Genomic DNA, 14,818 nt, shown 5'->3' with positions numbered 1-14,818 from the left:
TGTCAATTAAATCACATTTCATCATACTTTACAGATTTCAGGAGCACACAGTGCTCTTAAAATAGCTGTGGAAGTTCAGACTCAGAGAATGTCAATCTGCAAAATGGACATTGCTGTTTCAGGCACTTCTGCTTTATTTACATGTTTGTTCACAGTTTTAAAACAGTGAAGAATTTTAACCAACAAATAAACAAATTTCACTCTGTTTTATCATTTTAAAGACACCTAATCTTATACTTCTGTTTCTCCTCTGTTCCCATCAATAAAGGCTATAATATTTAGAGGAAAAAAACAAGAAAGAAAGACAATGGAAATATTTTTTGTTTATGATTTTCTTAGAGATGAAAGGCCTATCTCAGTTGTATTAAATCCATTGAAAATGGAGTGATTCCTTACATTCTATTTGCTATCAGATACTCTACATTAATCTACCACTTCACTTACAGACCTAACATTAGAAGCTCACCTCATTCTATGTTAATCTACTGCTTTACTTACAGAGCTAACATCTGAAGCTCACCTCTCAGGAGCAATGCTTCATGTTACAGTTTTCTGAAGAGTGTCTAGTGTATTCCTTTTTTTTTTTGGATGTGCATAGCTTTGTGTGTCAAAGTTGCCCAAGCACATAGGAGAGGCACGTTTTAAAAATTCAGCCCCAAGCTTTTAATGCCTCATATCCCCTTATCTAACAGCTTTGAATTACCTTGTGTCACTTGTGTTGCAGGATGTTCTTGAGGATATAACTGATTAAATGGCACAAAATCTAGTAGTGATGGAGCAACTTCAAATTCAAGGTCATTAAATGGATTCTCACAGACTGTCAGGCTTTCTAAAAAATACCCTGAAGGCCAGAACAGATATTCAGTAAGTTTTGAAGCAGTTTCATTTTTTCACTCTTGTTTTGTAATGGAGCTATTGGAGTAGGCCCAGTTAATTATCCTTCAATTATGTAACCATTTCTCCAAAACAAGTTTCAGAGGGTGATATATGATTGTACAAGTCACGAACGAACTGAATTGCTTTAATGGCTTTGGGTATTTATAAATCCATTCCTGTTGCATATTAACAATTACAAAAGAATATACTGAAGATTTTCTCTTTTTGTAACTGAAAGACAAGAAATAATTGTTATTATAATTATGTGGCAAGAAACACATCTGGTTGAATGTTGGCTAACATAGTCTCTGTCCAGTTGAATGAACTTCATGGAATAACTGCTGTCAAAGCTCAACACAGATTATGCTCATGTTTACTTAGGGTCTCAGGAGATCTCATTCTTCCTTGCTTTAAACCCAAAATCTGACCTCATCAGTGTTTTTCTCTTAGTTGTTTGGATTTTAAAATACCTTCACACCTACCTTCAGGATCTCCCATATGTTGCAGGGCAGGTACCTATGAATATCCAGCAAGTCATGAGGTCACTCCACTTTGCTTGGGAAGCCTCTCCCTTGCTGTAAAGCAAAACTAGAAGGTGTTTTGGCTACTAATATAGTATTATCTCACTGTCTGTTCCCCCTTCCCTCCTCCTTTCCCCCCCCTCTCCTTTCTGTCTATATCCATCTGCTGTTCTTTGTATTCTAATTTAAATTACAAAAAATCCAGGGCAGATACCTTCTGGCTGTTTGCATGTTACTCGCCACAGAAGGCTCCAGCTCCAAGCCTAGTAGCCCCAGATGGTACTGTAATACAAATAATAAAGATAATTTCATAATTCCCCAGGGCATGAGCCCTGAACCTCACATGCAGGGTGCACTCCTCTTCCTCAGCACCGATCAAGCTTTTCTGTCAAGAGAAATGCTCTGAGATGACAAGGACTTCACAATATTTTTATGCCCTTTCCTGAATCTACACTTTGCATAATGAGTGACAGACAAGGGTGACTGCAGATTTACATATACATATACATATACACACACAGACACAGATACACATGCACGTACTTTTAGAGGCTCAGGTGTTACAGCAATTTACTACTTCAGTTCACAGATATTCAGCTTCTACACCACCACAGACATTTCTCCATTATCGTAAAATCTGAATCCCTACAAAGCTGTAACTATTAATGTGCACATCTGAACAGAAACTGCTCAGTCCTGACACTAGCCCTCAATGGTACATCTCTACACCCATGGTGAAAATTCACTCCACATATTGCTTTACTACCAGTGAATTGTTATTAATCTTACATGGATAGATTTATTCTGATTCAACCACCTAAAAATTAGATTTGGTCTTAGCCAGGCCTGCTCACTTCAGAATTCCTTTAGAGCCAAAAAATAAACAACTCTCACATGAACAATGGCCCTTGTAAGATAGAGGTCCTAAAGCCGAGGAGATAAAATGTCCTTAATACTGAGGGTCTGGGATGAAAAAAGTAGACACCTGATTTTAGATAACAAAAGTTAAATGAGATTGACTGTTTCTGGGATTCTTGTTTGCCTTGTTTTGTTTCCCCACTAAAGGTGTGTCAGATTCTGTGCCACTATTTCAGCGCTGTTCCTGAATGTCATGTTGTAACGGTGGCCTGTGGGGAGATGATGACTTTTTGTTTACCACACTCTCTAGGGAGATTGTGACTTTTTGTTTACCACTCCATGGCTAAGCTTTATAGATGGCTATCAAAACTGCCTTCTCAGTCAGTGTATTTTATTTTTTTAATGCTGGAAAAGTCTTTTAATTATATTTTAACCCTAGAGCTCAGTAAACCTTCATACTCTTACAACCAGTTCCACAATCTACCAATACTTAATTTTGACCCTCTGTAAGGAATTATATCACCTTCTTTCTATGTGAAAACAACTGTGAAGTTGGTTTTTTTTTTCCCCCAAGTTTTCTACTGATCTTTCTGGATGGTTATATTGTAAAACAGGTCACCTCAACATTTTTGCCCACACTTTGATGTCCATAAATGTTTAATATCAGGACTGCAAAAATGCTCATAATGGATAAAAATTTAATACTCATTTGCTCAATGATAACAAATTTAAACACATAATATGGAAACTTAATGGTCTTTGTAGGTAGAGACTGAGACAAAGCACACCAAACGTCCCCATTTATTCTGGTATATTGCCAGTGTCTTCATAGGTGAGTTCACAGGTAGTGGTACTAAGCAAGGAGGAATAAACCATTCAGGTGAGTATGGCTTTGAGCTGGATATCAAAAAGGTTGTGTAGGCACCATCCTGCATTAGAGAATATAACTTCTTGGTGAAGTAATATATTGTAAAATTAATCAGAAAGAATGAGTAACTTTTTGGAAAACAGGTCTATGAGCACTGGTCCTTTGATTAAATGGTAAAAAAAAATAGATAAATACTATGAAATTGCACTTGTGTAGCAAAGATATTCTTTAAAACAGTATGCATGTTAGGAAGAAGATTATTAATAATTGGAGAGTTGTATAGCTTATTGTTTGCTTTTCTTGAAGTTGTTCATAAATGGCTGTTTGATCATCCCTTATCATGCTGGAGCAAATGGAGGATGATTGCAGTGGCAAACTCATTTGCAAAGTCTAAAATTCCAGGGATGTTTAATGTTTAACTAATAATGAGCTGGAATGAGCTTGTCATCAGGGTATTTTGCATCAATTACATGTAAATGCCCATTTTCCATTGAAAAATCTAATCAATATTTGCATATTTGAGAACAACGTGCATGAAAGCTTAGAAATTAATGAGCAGGTTGGCCAAAACCATAGCTCCGGTATGTTAGCAAAGCAATACATTCTCTAGCAGAATGAATAGCTTCTCTGAAACCAACTAAAACCTAGAGTAAGTATTTTTTAATAGCTCCCTATACCCAGTAGCTTTAGGAAAAAGAGCCTGATACCAAGACACTGTTTTAAATAAATATTTAATCCATGTCAATAACTGCAGATATTTTTCTCTGTAGAATTCTCAACAGGGAAAAATTCTACATTGATTCTCTTATTTATTACCACAAGTAGTTTGTCTATTGCCATAGCCCAAAGTTTCAATTCTGTGGGTTTGGTTTTAGTAGTGTTTTGTGTTTCTGACATTATTATTTTACTAAGGTTTTGAAACTTCTCATGACAAGTGTTTACCAAACTGGCAACACTCTTTCTATTTCCTTATATAATCTGTACTTTATGCAACTGCCAAATCAAATTAGATGAACAAATATTTTGTTTGTAAGTATTAAATGACACATTGAAGAGCAAGTCAAATAGTAAATAAAAACAGACATTTTTTGCCAGTTTGTGATGCCAGGCTTTAATCACAACATCATAAACACATTGCTTCTTAATATAGTAATAATACTAATTATTAATTGTTTATATTGCAGTAGTACTCAAGACTCTTAACCAAAATCTGGCATAAACACAGAAGAACAGTGTGTTCTTGCACAGGAAAGCTTAGGTAGGTTTTGTGAAGAAAGAATGATGCCTACAGAAACTTGTTCCTAATGAGGAGAATTTGAGAAATAAATGACTTTTTAGGTCTTTCTCTAGACACAAATTTGTGCCCAAATGTAGTCAGCTAAAGTTCAGTCCAGCCTATCATTCTTCCATATTTGTTCTGCAAATTTGTAGGCAAAGAACATTTTCAAGGATAAATAAGTGAAGATAAATTTGGTCTATGCAAAGAGTAAATTTCAGTGAAATTTCCCATAACAGATATGATATGAAAATTATTACTATCTTCATTGAATTATTCTAAAAGAAAAATATTCGATTTCACTGACTTTTCCAATGCTAATTATATAATGGCATTTTTTTTAAGCAATCATAAAAAAGTTAAAACGTTAGCCAAGTACTTAAGAAGATCCCTGGGAAAAGAGAGCTTCTCATTAATTTTATACAGTCCTTCCAGTAACTAAGTGAGAGACATACTTTTGCAACTTCATAGCCACAGACTAAGATTGCATATGACAGGTGGTCTGAACTCCATTTTTTGGCATAGAGCACATAAGCATTTCACAAATCATAGTTCTCTATTGCTCATAGAACTTAACACACACAAAAATGCAACTGTAGGTATATACCTGCATAAAGCAGAAAGAATCAAAATAGCAGCTAAGAACACAGTATAAAGTGTTTCTGAAACAGAAAAAAAAATTCATTCTCCATTTAGAAGACTCTTTGGCTCTGTTTCACACTTTTTAGTACAGCCATTTGGGACATGTTCATTATTCTGCTTCTTTAACATCGGAGAGGGGTATTCTATTAAAAATATACACCATGGTGCTGAGTGATTCTGTGTCTGTATCTCTCGTCTGATATTGCCCATTGCTCTGTGATTGAATTCAAGTGCATTCTTTTCTGAGTTGAAATGAAAAGGATGATCTCGTCTCACCTATCTAAGAAACTGATGGTGCTCTTAGACCACAAGCCATGACTATAATTGGTTATCGTTTTAGTATAAGGTTAAAATTCAAGCTTATCATATATAGCAAAGATTTATTTTTAATTGAGAATAATTTTTTTTTTTTGTGGATCTAATATAAGTTTATAAATGGTTTTGCAACTACTGTTACAAATAAACCTACATGGTATACTGCATATACAAAAAGATATAAAAAGTCTCCCTTCCTCAGAATTATACTGCACACTACCAAAATACATTAGTGAAAGATCAAAGCATAAAGGATAAGAAAAGAAATATATCAATGGATTCAAAGATTTCCTGTCATATTGTTCATTTCCTGTGAAACCTTAATTGATGATACTATTAGAAACATTATGTTTAGGTTACGTGGTCTGTAAAAGTTATAATTTATTAATTTGTAAACTGGGGAATCAATAATAACAAAAATATATATTATGGTAATTATTAAAAAATATAATTACTTAATGGTTGAGTGTATACCAAAATACTAAAAAGCTGGTTTTATGTACAAAGAATTTGAAAAAAAACCTCTGTAAACTGTAGCAAAACAGCTAACACTTCTTACCTAGGATTTTTTTTGGCATAAAAATTCTCATATTAAATATGTCACTACCATATGAAGATGGATTAGTACACAGAGCACGCTAAGCAACCCAATATTATTTATACATTGTAATTGTCATAAAAATCTACTAGGTAATACACATGTAACCATCACATTTTTTCATGTCTCTACATAATTCAAAAGATCCCTAATGATTTCTTTAGGCTAAAATGTGAATTGAAAATTCTTCATTTTTTTTTTTTGGTCTAAAAACATCCATCTTCTTTTTTTGCATGGAATCTCAGTTTTTGAAAGTGAAAAATAAGGTCACAGGTAGAACCATCACCCACCCAGTGGACAGGGACTAGAAGTAAAGGAAAGGAAGAACTGCTAATGTTCTAGAAATGTCCTTCTGCAATAAAGCTAAAGCACCCTAACATGGTGGCATCAGGAGCCTCTTGCACTGGGCAATTCAAGAGATATATACTACCTACTTACAAGAGATTTCCTTGTCTGATGAGGGCCTCCAAGATGGTCAGGATGGAGCCCTTGCCCTGTAAGAAACTGAAGGGCTATGGTTTGGTCATGATGGGAAAGCAATAGCTTTGGAGGGACCTAACAGCAGTACTTACAAGGGTTCATCAGGAAGAAGGAGAAGAGCTCATCACAGAGGTTCAGGATGGGAGGATGAAAGACAGTGTATATAAGGTGAAAGAAGGTGAGTTCAGACTCAATATAGGGAAAAACTTTTTCCCAATAAGAACTATCAAACAATCACAGAGGTTGCCCAGGGAGGCTGCATGTTCTATATCCTTGGCATTTTCAATACTAGACTGGACAAAGCCCTGAACAACCTGGTCAGAGCTCACAGTGGGCCCTGCCTGAGAAAGAGGTTGGACTAGAGACCTCCTGAGGTCTCTTCCATGCAGAATAATTCCGTGGTCCCATGATTCTATGATGTCAGCCTTCAGACACACAAATTAGAAACAATATGAAATTTATAAAATATAAACCACCTCAAAACTCATATAAATATTTAGATTCTACATATCATGTACCGACTTTCTTAACTGCCACTTCAGGGCATCTTAGGCTTTGTTTCTTTGCCTAACACAGCTGTGGCATTAAGCAGATGTATTATGTAGACTTTATTATCTGACATTTTTATACATTCAATGAAACATTATTCTAAATATAAAAGACAATTAAACTTCAAAGAAAATGATTTACAAGAGAGAAACAAATGTAGTTAGATAGATATATGGATAAATAAAAGAAAGTTTATATCAGTTAGAAGCATGGACTGTATATAATATGGATCTTTGTCTTCTTTATGGCCTACATAAAGTTAAGTTTGTTTGGGTGTCTTAGCTGTGTATTTGCATATACTGACATTTTAGATTTTTTAACTGCTGGTTTTATATAATAATTTGTTTGTATGTATTTCAAACTACATTGCTATACCACTTTTTCTTCTAGATTTGAAATACAGATTTCAGCTCTTCCATTTAAATTATTCTAAAAGCTAAGCAAGAAGTTATCGTGGTAGTTATTGTTTTACGCATTTGCTTGTGAACAGAAGGTTGTAAGAGGCCAACAAGCATTTGGTACAATTGTGAAATTCTTATACAGTGCATCTGTCTCAACTGTTAACGATATGAGATTGGTACAGCAGAGACTGCTGAAAAGGAGCATATTGACTGCTTAGCTCTGCTGTCAAATGAGTACAATGCAAAACATTATAATGAATGCAATTACAGTGATTGTGGTTGAACAAGAAACTTTTGAGAGATTCTATTTATTGCAAATGCTTTAACAAGAGCAGTTTGAATGAGCCAAAACACAGATATTTTTCCTTAAATTGCTTTCTATGTTCCTGGTTTTAATAGATTTTATTTTAGAAAGTCCTGTCAAGTGGGGTGGTGATGACTTCCATACAGAATGGCAACTATGCTTTCATGTGATAAAGCCATAAACAATTTATTCAGTTTATCTCAAGTCAGTGTTCTGTCAATAACTCCTCTTTCATCATCCCACTTTTCAACAAGATTATTTTGACAGTGGATTTAAAAATATTTATTTATTTAATGTAAAACTAAACAGTATGTTTATGCAGTACAATGTAAGCCAAAATGATAATGTAAAACTAATTATAACAGGTCCAACTCCTTAGCAATTGGAGGAAAACGGACAGTTCTAAAACCATTTAACATTTGACTTTGTATTGTGAACACTTCTAACTTACTAGAATATAATATGAATAATGAGTTAATGTATCCACCTGCATTACACTGAGGGTTCAGAACTGAAAAATAGCTCTACATGAGTTTCCCTGTCTATGTAGTAAAGACAAAACCAATTTTTTTTTAGAATTTAAATGAGAAAACTATAAAGAAAGAATAGATATTTTTTTTTCCTTTGTATGTTTTCCATGTCTATACATGTAAAAAACTGGCTTTAGCTAAGAAATGTTTGGTTAACATGGAATACTTTCCTAAAAATCTTGATAAAAAATTAACTAAACAAGCCACTATACTAAATTTATTGTCTTCTCTAACCAAAGCTGTTTCAAGGGAAGCAAGATGGCTTCCCACCACAAGTATTCTATTGATAGGAGTACCAGGAGAAAAACATATCCCACCAGTCTTATTTCCTTTGCACTGGCAACCACAAAGAAAAGCTGCAGATCTGTAGTGATAGGATAAGCAGGACAGGGTAAGTTTGCTTCTGTAAAAGACCAAGGAAGAGAACAACATCTGTGGAGGCAGATACTTTAGGTATTGGCATATCTTGACAGTGCTCTTCCCACAGGGGTTTTTACGTTATTTTGCTTAGAATTGAAATTGGATGATGGTTTTGTGGAATATCCCACCACCCTTGTTGAATACTGACATATCACCAGTACTCCTTCAGCTTTCTAGAATATCCCTCATCATCCAACACCTATGTAAATATTTCATAGGTCCATTTAAGACCAATGACTTCTAGAAATATGTGTACTAAGCCTGGTCATTTGAAAAAGACACATATTTTTGTGGATTACAGTGTGGATACTTTATTTGTGTTTAGATTAATAATGTTAAAGGAACAGATAGCACTTTGTCATCTCACTTCCATTACCTTCATGCTCACCATATTCGTTTTATGCAAATAGGTTTTGATTATTGATGATCTGGACGAGGGGATCGAATGCACCCTCAGTCAGTTTGCAGTCAACACCAAGCTGGGGAGGAGTGTTGATCTGCTGGAGGGCAGGAGGCTCTGCAGGGAGGTCTGGGCAGGCCGGGCTGATGGGTCGAGGCCAGTTGTAGGAGCTTCAGCGAGGAGAAGTGGCGGGTCCTGCACTGGGGTCACAATAACCCCACGCAGCACTACAGGCTTGGGGAAAAGTGGCTGGAAAGCTGCCTGGCAGAAAAGGACATTAGGGTGTTAGTCCACTGCTGGTGCACATGAGCCAGCAGTGTGCCCAGGTGGCCAAAAAGGCCAGCAGCATCCTGGCTGGTGTCAGGAAGAGTGAGGCCAGCAGGGCTGGGGGAGTGACTGTCCCCCTGTACTCAGCAGTGGTGAGGCCGCACCTTGAACACTGTGTTCAGCTTTGGGCCCCTCACACCAAGGGGGACGTTGAGGTGCTGGAGCGTGTCCAGAGAAGGGCAACGAAGCTGGTGAAGGGTCTGGAGCACAAGGCTTATGAGGAGCGGCTGAGGGAACTGGGGGTGTTTAGCCCAGAGAAAAGGAGGCTCAGGGCAGACCTTATCACTACTCTATATAGGTATCTGTTGCTTCACCAAGTAACAAGTGACAGGACAAGAGGAAACGGCCTCCAGTTGTGCCAGGGGAGGTTTAGATTGAATATTAGGAAAAATTTCTTTACTGAAAGGGCAGTCAAGCATTTGTTTTATCAGGCTGCCCAGGGAGGTGGTGGAAACACCATCCCTGGAAGCATTTAAAAAATGCATAGATGTGGTGCTTAGGGACATGGTTTGGTGATGGTCTCCGCAGTCGTGGCCTTGATGACCTTAAAGGTCTTTTCCAACCTAAATGATTCTATAATTATATTTGGCCTCTCTGCATCATTTTATACATATATATAAATTTCAAATATGTTTAAAATGTGATCTTTTTATTACTTATAGGATATAAACTTTGACAAAATTTATTTCATTCATAATGTATTTTTTGAAGCTCATAGGCTGTAGCTCAACAGACCACCTTTTCTCCTGTATTTTTAATCTTAAGTACTCTGCGTTTTATACTCCCATGTTTATTGTTATTATCAAATATTTTTTCAAATTATTAATTAAAATTGTTAATTTTTGTACTCTTCCACTTTGCCCCCATTGCTTTTCATTGACAATTGCTGTTTTTTGTATTGCCACTGAGCTGCCACTGACTTTTAGAAATAGATGTTCTTTTCAGGAAGGCAATGCAGCTTTCTGTCTATTCCATAAATCCTTTCTCATATCCACTTCCACTTAAAATTTTCTGTGTACCTTTTGGCTCTTAGTCAGAATTTTCTGTTAATTTTACTTGAGTTTTGAAAGCTAGCTTTTCTGAAGCACTAAATATACATCTAGCTGGTTGGAACTATCTTTCTTTCTGAGCATAATCATATCATTATCACTGATGTCTAGGCCACCACTTAGTTCCACTGAAGGGATTAGTTAATTTTTACTTATTAGAATATGATACTGAGATGAACTTTAACATTCTAACAGTGAAATGCACTCATATATCCTATCTTGTGAGGCTAGAAAGAAAAGCAGTATTTCTTGCTTGCCTCCCCTAAAAAAAATTAAATCTGTCTACTACTTATGATAAAATGGGGGCCAAGGACCAACTCTGAGTTTGCACAGAATAGTGTGCATATTGTACCTATTTTTAGTTGAATATTATTTGTTGAATACATTATTTAGAAAATGTTGCTGGTTTTCAATGAATAATTTATTCAATTTTGTTGCTATCTTAGCCCAACTTTAATTATATCCCATAGTGCAGTGCTGAAGCAAAAAGAGATGAAAAAGATAAGCTCAACTATTGCTAGGATATCTAGAGACTTAGGGCATTAAATATCATCAGTCTAAGCTGAAGTTAAAATCCTGCTGTCTTCAACTTCCACATATTTTCTCTTATTACTTCTTCTAAGTTCTTTTATTTTAGTCTTTCTCTGATTTTCCCCCCTCCCTCCCCGCTTTCTGTCAATTTTTGCCTCCATTTCTCTACCCAGTATATTCTAAATGTCCATACTGTCTTTCCTGTCTCTTTTGTATTTCACCACTCATCTACCTCTGTTAACGAGCCCTCACTTATTGATATAGAATAAGGGTAGTCCAGCAGACCTCTTGAGAGTGAATGCATCTTTCATAAAACACTTCTAAATTTATGAATTTTCCTCTGCTGATTCAGCTCAGTGGAGTAAATCTACACTATTTCTGGGAGCAATTTTATTGCCTTGTAGGTTTCTGGTAAGCGTTTACAGTTCTATGACCACTGTATTTTAATAGGTCCCACGTGAAACCATCATCTGCTCTTGCCTATCCTTTAAGTCAGTCTAGAATAATACTATAATAAATTTGCTGAGTTTGTTTGGCAACATCCACAAATGCAAATTCATAGAGGAGAGAAAGAGATATGAATCAATACAGATCTATGCACCAGTCTTTAAGCGAGCTATAAAGACAATTACGCTTGAACTAAGTATAGAAGACAGGAGAGGCTACTTCCATCCAAGTCAAGTAGTAATCTATGTAAGTGCTGACATATTGGAATTGGAAAACAGTTTAGACATTGGGTACAATGTTGGAAATCATTAAAAATTACAAGATATTGGGAATGCCTGCGAACCGGTATAATCTCTCCATTCCTCAGAGTGCCATTATATAGACTTCTCTGTAATATACTAATGCTGATGTGAACCATTTTGCTGTAGCTACCCAAAAAAAGGAAAATCAGATGACAAGAGCCTGGGCACCAAGTACAGTGTTCTGAAAATACCCATATTTGAAGGGTTTTCAAAAAGTGCAAAAGTTGCTACTATCAAAAACATCTTTGCATATCTTGTACTTGTTCTCAATGATTTGCACGGGACAGAATTTTCAAAGTGAGCTTTGTCTGTGCTGGAAAGATTTCATACTGGATTCTCCTTATGCAGAAATAGTATGGGAGGACTCAGATGGATTTCCTTCCCAACTGGGCTTCCTGGGGACTATAGGAATGCAAATAATAATAATAGTAATTATATAAGAGCTAGAAAACCTAAAGGATGTCCCGTGGTGGTTCCAGAAGAAAATCATAGAGGTTATTGTTCTGGAGCCTCTACCTCTGATTAGAACATTTAAATATAGTTGCATCTGGAACTTCAACAAAAGGCCAGTCTTTTGTGGCAGCAACAGCAGCACATAATTCACCAAGCTTTAACGTCTGCAATTTAATACCGTGGAACTCGGAAGAACAAAGGTCACAGTCAGGTATCTGTTACATGCTTAAGGTCTACTAATCGTGCAGCATATGAAAGTGTGTCTCAAAGAAAAGTTTAATTGACTAAAATAAAACAAATATTTAATTTCCCCCCCTCTGATTAAACAGTTAATTGCAAGAACAGTGAGCATAAGCGAACATACATGTACATAGGAATATATACATATCAAGAGACACAGCATTTTTCTTCTACGCTACTTAACATTGTAATAGATTTAAGCAACACGAGGTAGATAAGTAGCCCTCTTCAAGAAAATGCTGATTAACACTACCAACTCACAGTCCCCCAAATATAACAGATCTTTTTTCTTTATGGAAAACACTTTTAAAAAGTCCTCTGCATTTCTGTTTACAGTGCTGAAAACCTTACCTAGTGATATAATACATTATCAGCATGTCTGTGCTTCTTCATCAAGAATTTTTTGACAATAAATATAAGTACAAATGTTCTTTGAAAACTGCAGCCTATTTTAGCAAGTATCTATAGAAAAGAGAGGAATGAAATTGTTACACTAGAATTATTTTAAAAGGAAAAATGTATTAATTTAGGTAGCTCTTTTCCATATACCTTCCTCATTTCCTAGCTTGTAGGAAAGATTAACTCATTGTTATAAATAGATAAGTCATGCTCTAGGGCACTTTCCAAAAACACATCATAAAATGTTGCCTATTATAATTATGACATCTGTTCGGCAGCAGAGTATTATATAGTTCAATACCAATAGCATGGCTTGGTGTCACAGCTGGACTTGTATCACAGATCTAATCAATACTGTATTAATGGATTCTCTATAATAGTTTATTGTATGGTACATTGCTTCTCTCAGCCTAAAAAGACAAATATTCTTGTCCACCCAAGCATTATTATATATGCAACCAGAATAATTTTTAAATAATATAATTGAAAAAGTAATCATGACCTGCCCAACATATGTTCCACAATTATTTAACAAGGTTTTCTTCCATTAAATGGTATTATCTTTAAAATTATTAGCAATTTATCAGACTTCTCAGTAACATGGAAAAAATACAGTACCTTGAACACTACATTTTCCAAAGATAAGTAAATGAAGCATAAAGGCCTAAATATCACGCATCCTTCAGCTCTACAGCTGTAGCTGAGAACACAAGATAGCAACAAATCCACTTTAATAGCTGCATTATGAGACCTCGGGTAAGTTTTTGAGTAATATTCAAGTACCTGTATCATCTGTTAGGAAAACTGCAGTGCAGGCATGTAGCTTTTAAACCGCAGCTGAAGAGCAGGACAGAAAATTGTAACAGACCTTTTGTAGCTCCCTCACCAACTGGCTGTTGAATTTTCTAGGTAGATTAAGTCATGGAAGATTAAGACAGAAGCTTTGCTCAGAGTACCTACCAGGCAAGAGAAAGCAAAATACAGCACTCCATTTACAATAATGTACTATGTAAAACCAGAAAAGCTGATTGGCAAAGCAATCATCTTAAAAATGTCCCTGAAGACTATAAATATAACACTATTATATTTTATACTGGAGCTTCGTGGTATGACGACAACCCATTAACTCAATCAGAATAACGACAGGAGGGCCATCAGAATGATAAAGCTGTTCTAATGAAATGCAGACAAAGATTAAAAAGAATTAAAAGTGACAAGTAAAATCCATTAAAAGACAGCCTTTAGCTACTGTAATCAAAGGATTATTACTTACCTTGTCAATTAACAGCTGTGTGTCTATTTTTTCATGCAACACAAAAGACTGTGCCAAGTGTCAAAAAATCATTATTAACAAGAGGACTTTATTTTTAATTTATTTGGCTTGTGCATGTACATTACAAGACCTCCAAATGAATCGTGTACACAATTTTAGAAGCTGTAACACACAATTAACCACAGTGTTCTGTGCTATTATTGCCTTTAAAACTATGTCTTACTGGAGAATGAAAGTAATCCAAACGGAATCAACTGCAAGTGTATTAATCAATGCCTTTAACGTCTGTCTTTGTCTGACATTAGAAATCCACATGCAAAAATGTTCTATGTTTTTCCCTCATTGCAGCTCTTTTGCCTACACTTTGCCACAATATTTCACATAACAGGAGATTCCACTAATGCTAGATTCTGGGAACTGAAAAGGCAAAGTAATTTCCAATTCATTAACCTTGAAGATAATTCAAAGTAGAAAATAAAAAAGAGAACGTGCAACTTCTGAAACACAACAAGCAAACTTGTGCCTTTGTTTGGAAAAGGAAAGTGTCCCCCATGAGTAACAATTCAGTGCAGATTACTTTGCACAAACATAGAAAATTTCATTACAAATTCTTTTACAATTAATATTAAACAATTAATACAATTAATAATACCAATAATGCTACTAGAAGAGAGTGGAAGAGGTCACAGTAAAAATGCTTTCCTTCTTTTTTAGGTGTTTATAATATGTGACCATCACCTGTATTGTTCCCATTATCTT

At 35.6% G+C, this 14,818-nt stretch overlaps 1 protein-coding gene across 1 annotated transcript in view; it reads right to left on the bottom strand.

Moving 5' to 3' along the window:
• ZNF804B (zinc finger protein 804B) overlaps nucleotides 1-13,674 on the bottom strand; it is a 74,680-nt gene extending 61,006 nt beyond the window's left edge. Inside the window, exon 1 of the mRNA XM_037386419.1 lies at nucleotides 13,570-13,674. Within this exon, the coding sequence (XP_037242316.1) occupies nucleotides 13,570-13,578 (9 nt within the window). The 5' untranslated portion in view covers nucleotides 13,579-13,674. The remainder of the gene's footprint in view (nucleotides 1-13,569) is intronic.
• Nucleotides 13,675-14,818: the final 1,144 nt, after the last annotated feature.

The sequence above is a fragment of the Falco rusticolus genome, chromosome 4 (assembly GCF_015220075.1).
Source record: "Falco rusticolus isolate bFalRus1 chromosome 4, bFalRus1.pri, whole genome shotgun sequence".
Classification (NCBI taxonomy): domain Eukaryota; kingdom Metazoa; phylum Chordata; class Aves; order Falconiformes; family Falconidae; genus Falco; species Falco rusticolus.
The sequence above is the reverse complement of the archived record's forward strand: the minus strand, read 5'-3'. Positions and strand labels throughout refer to the sequence as shown.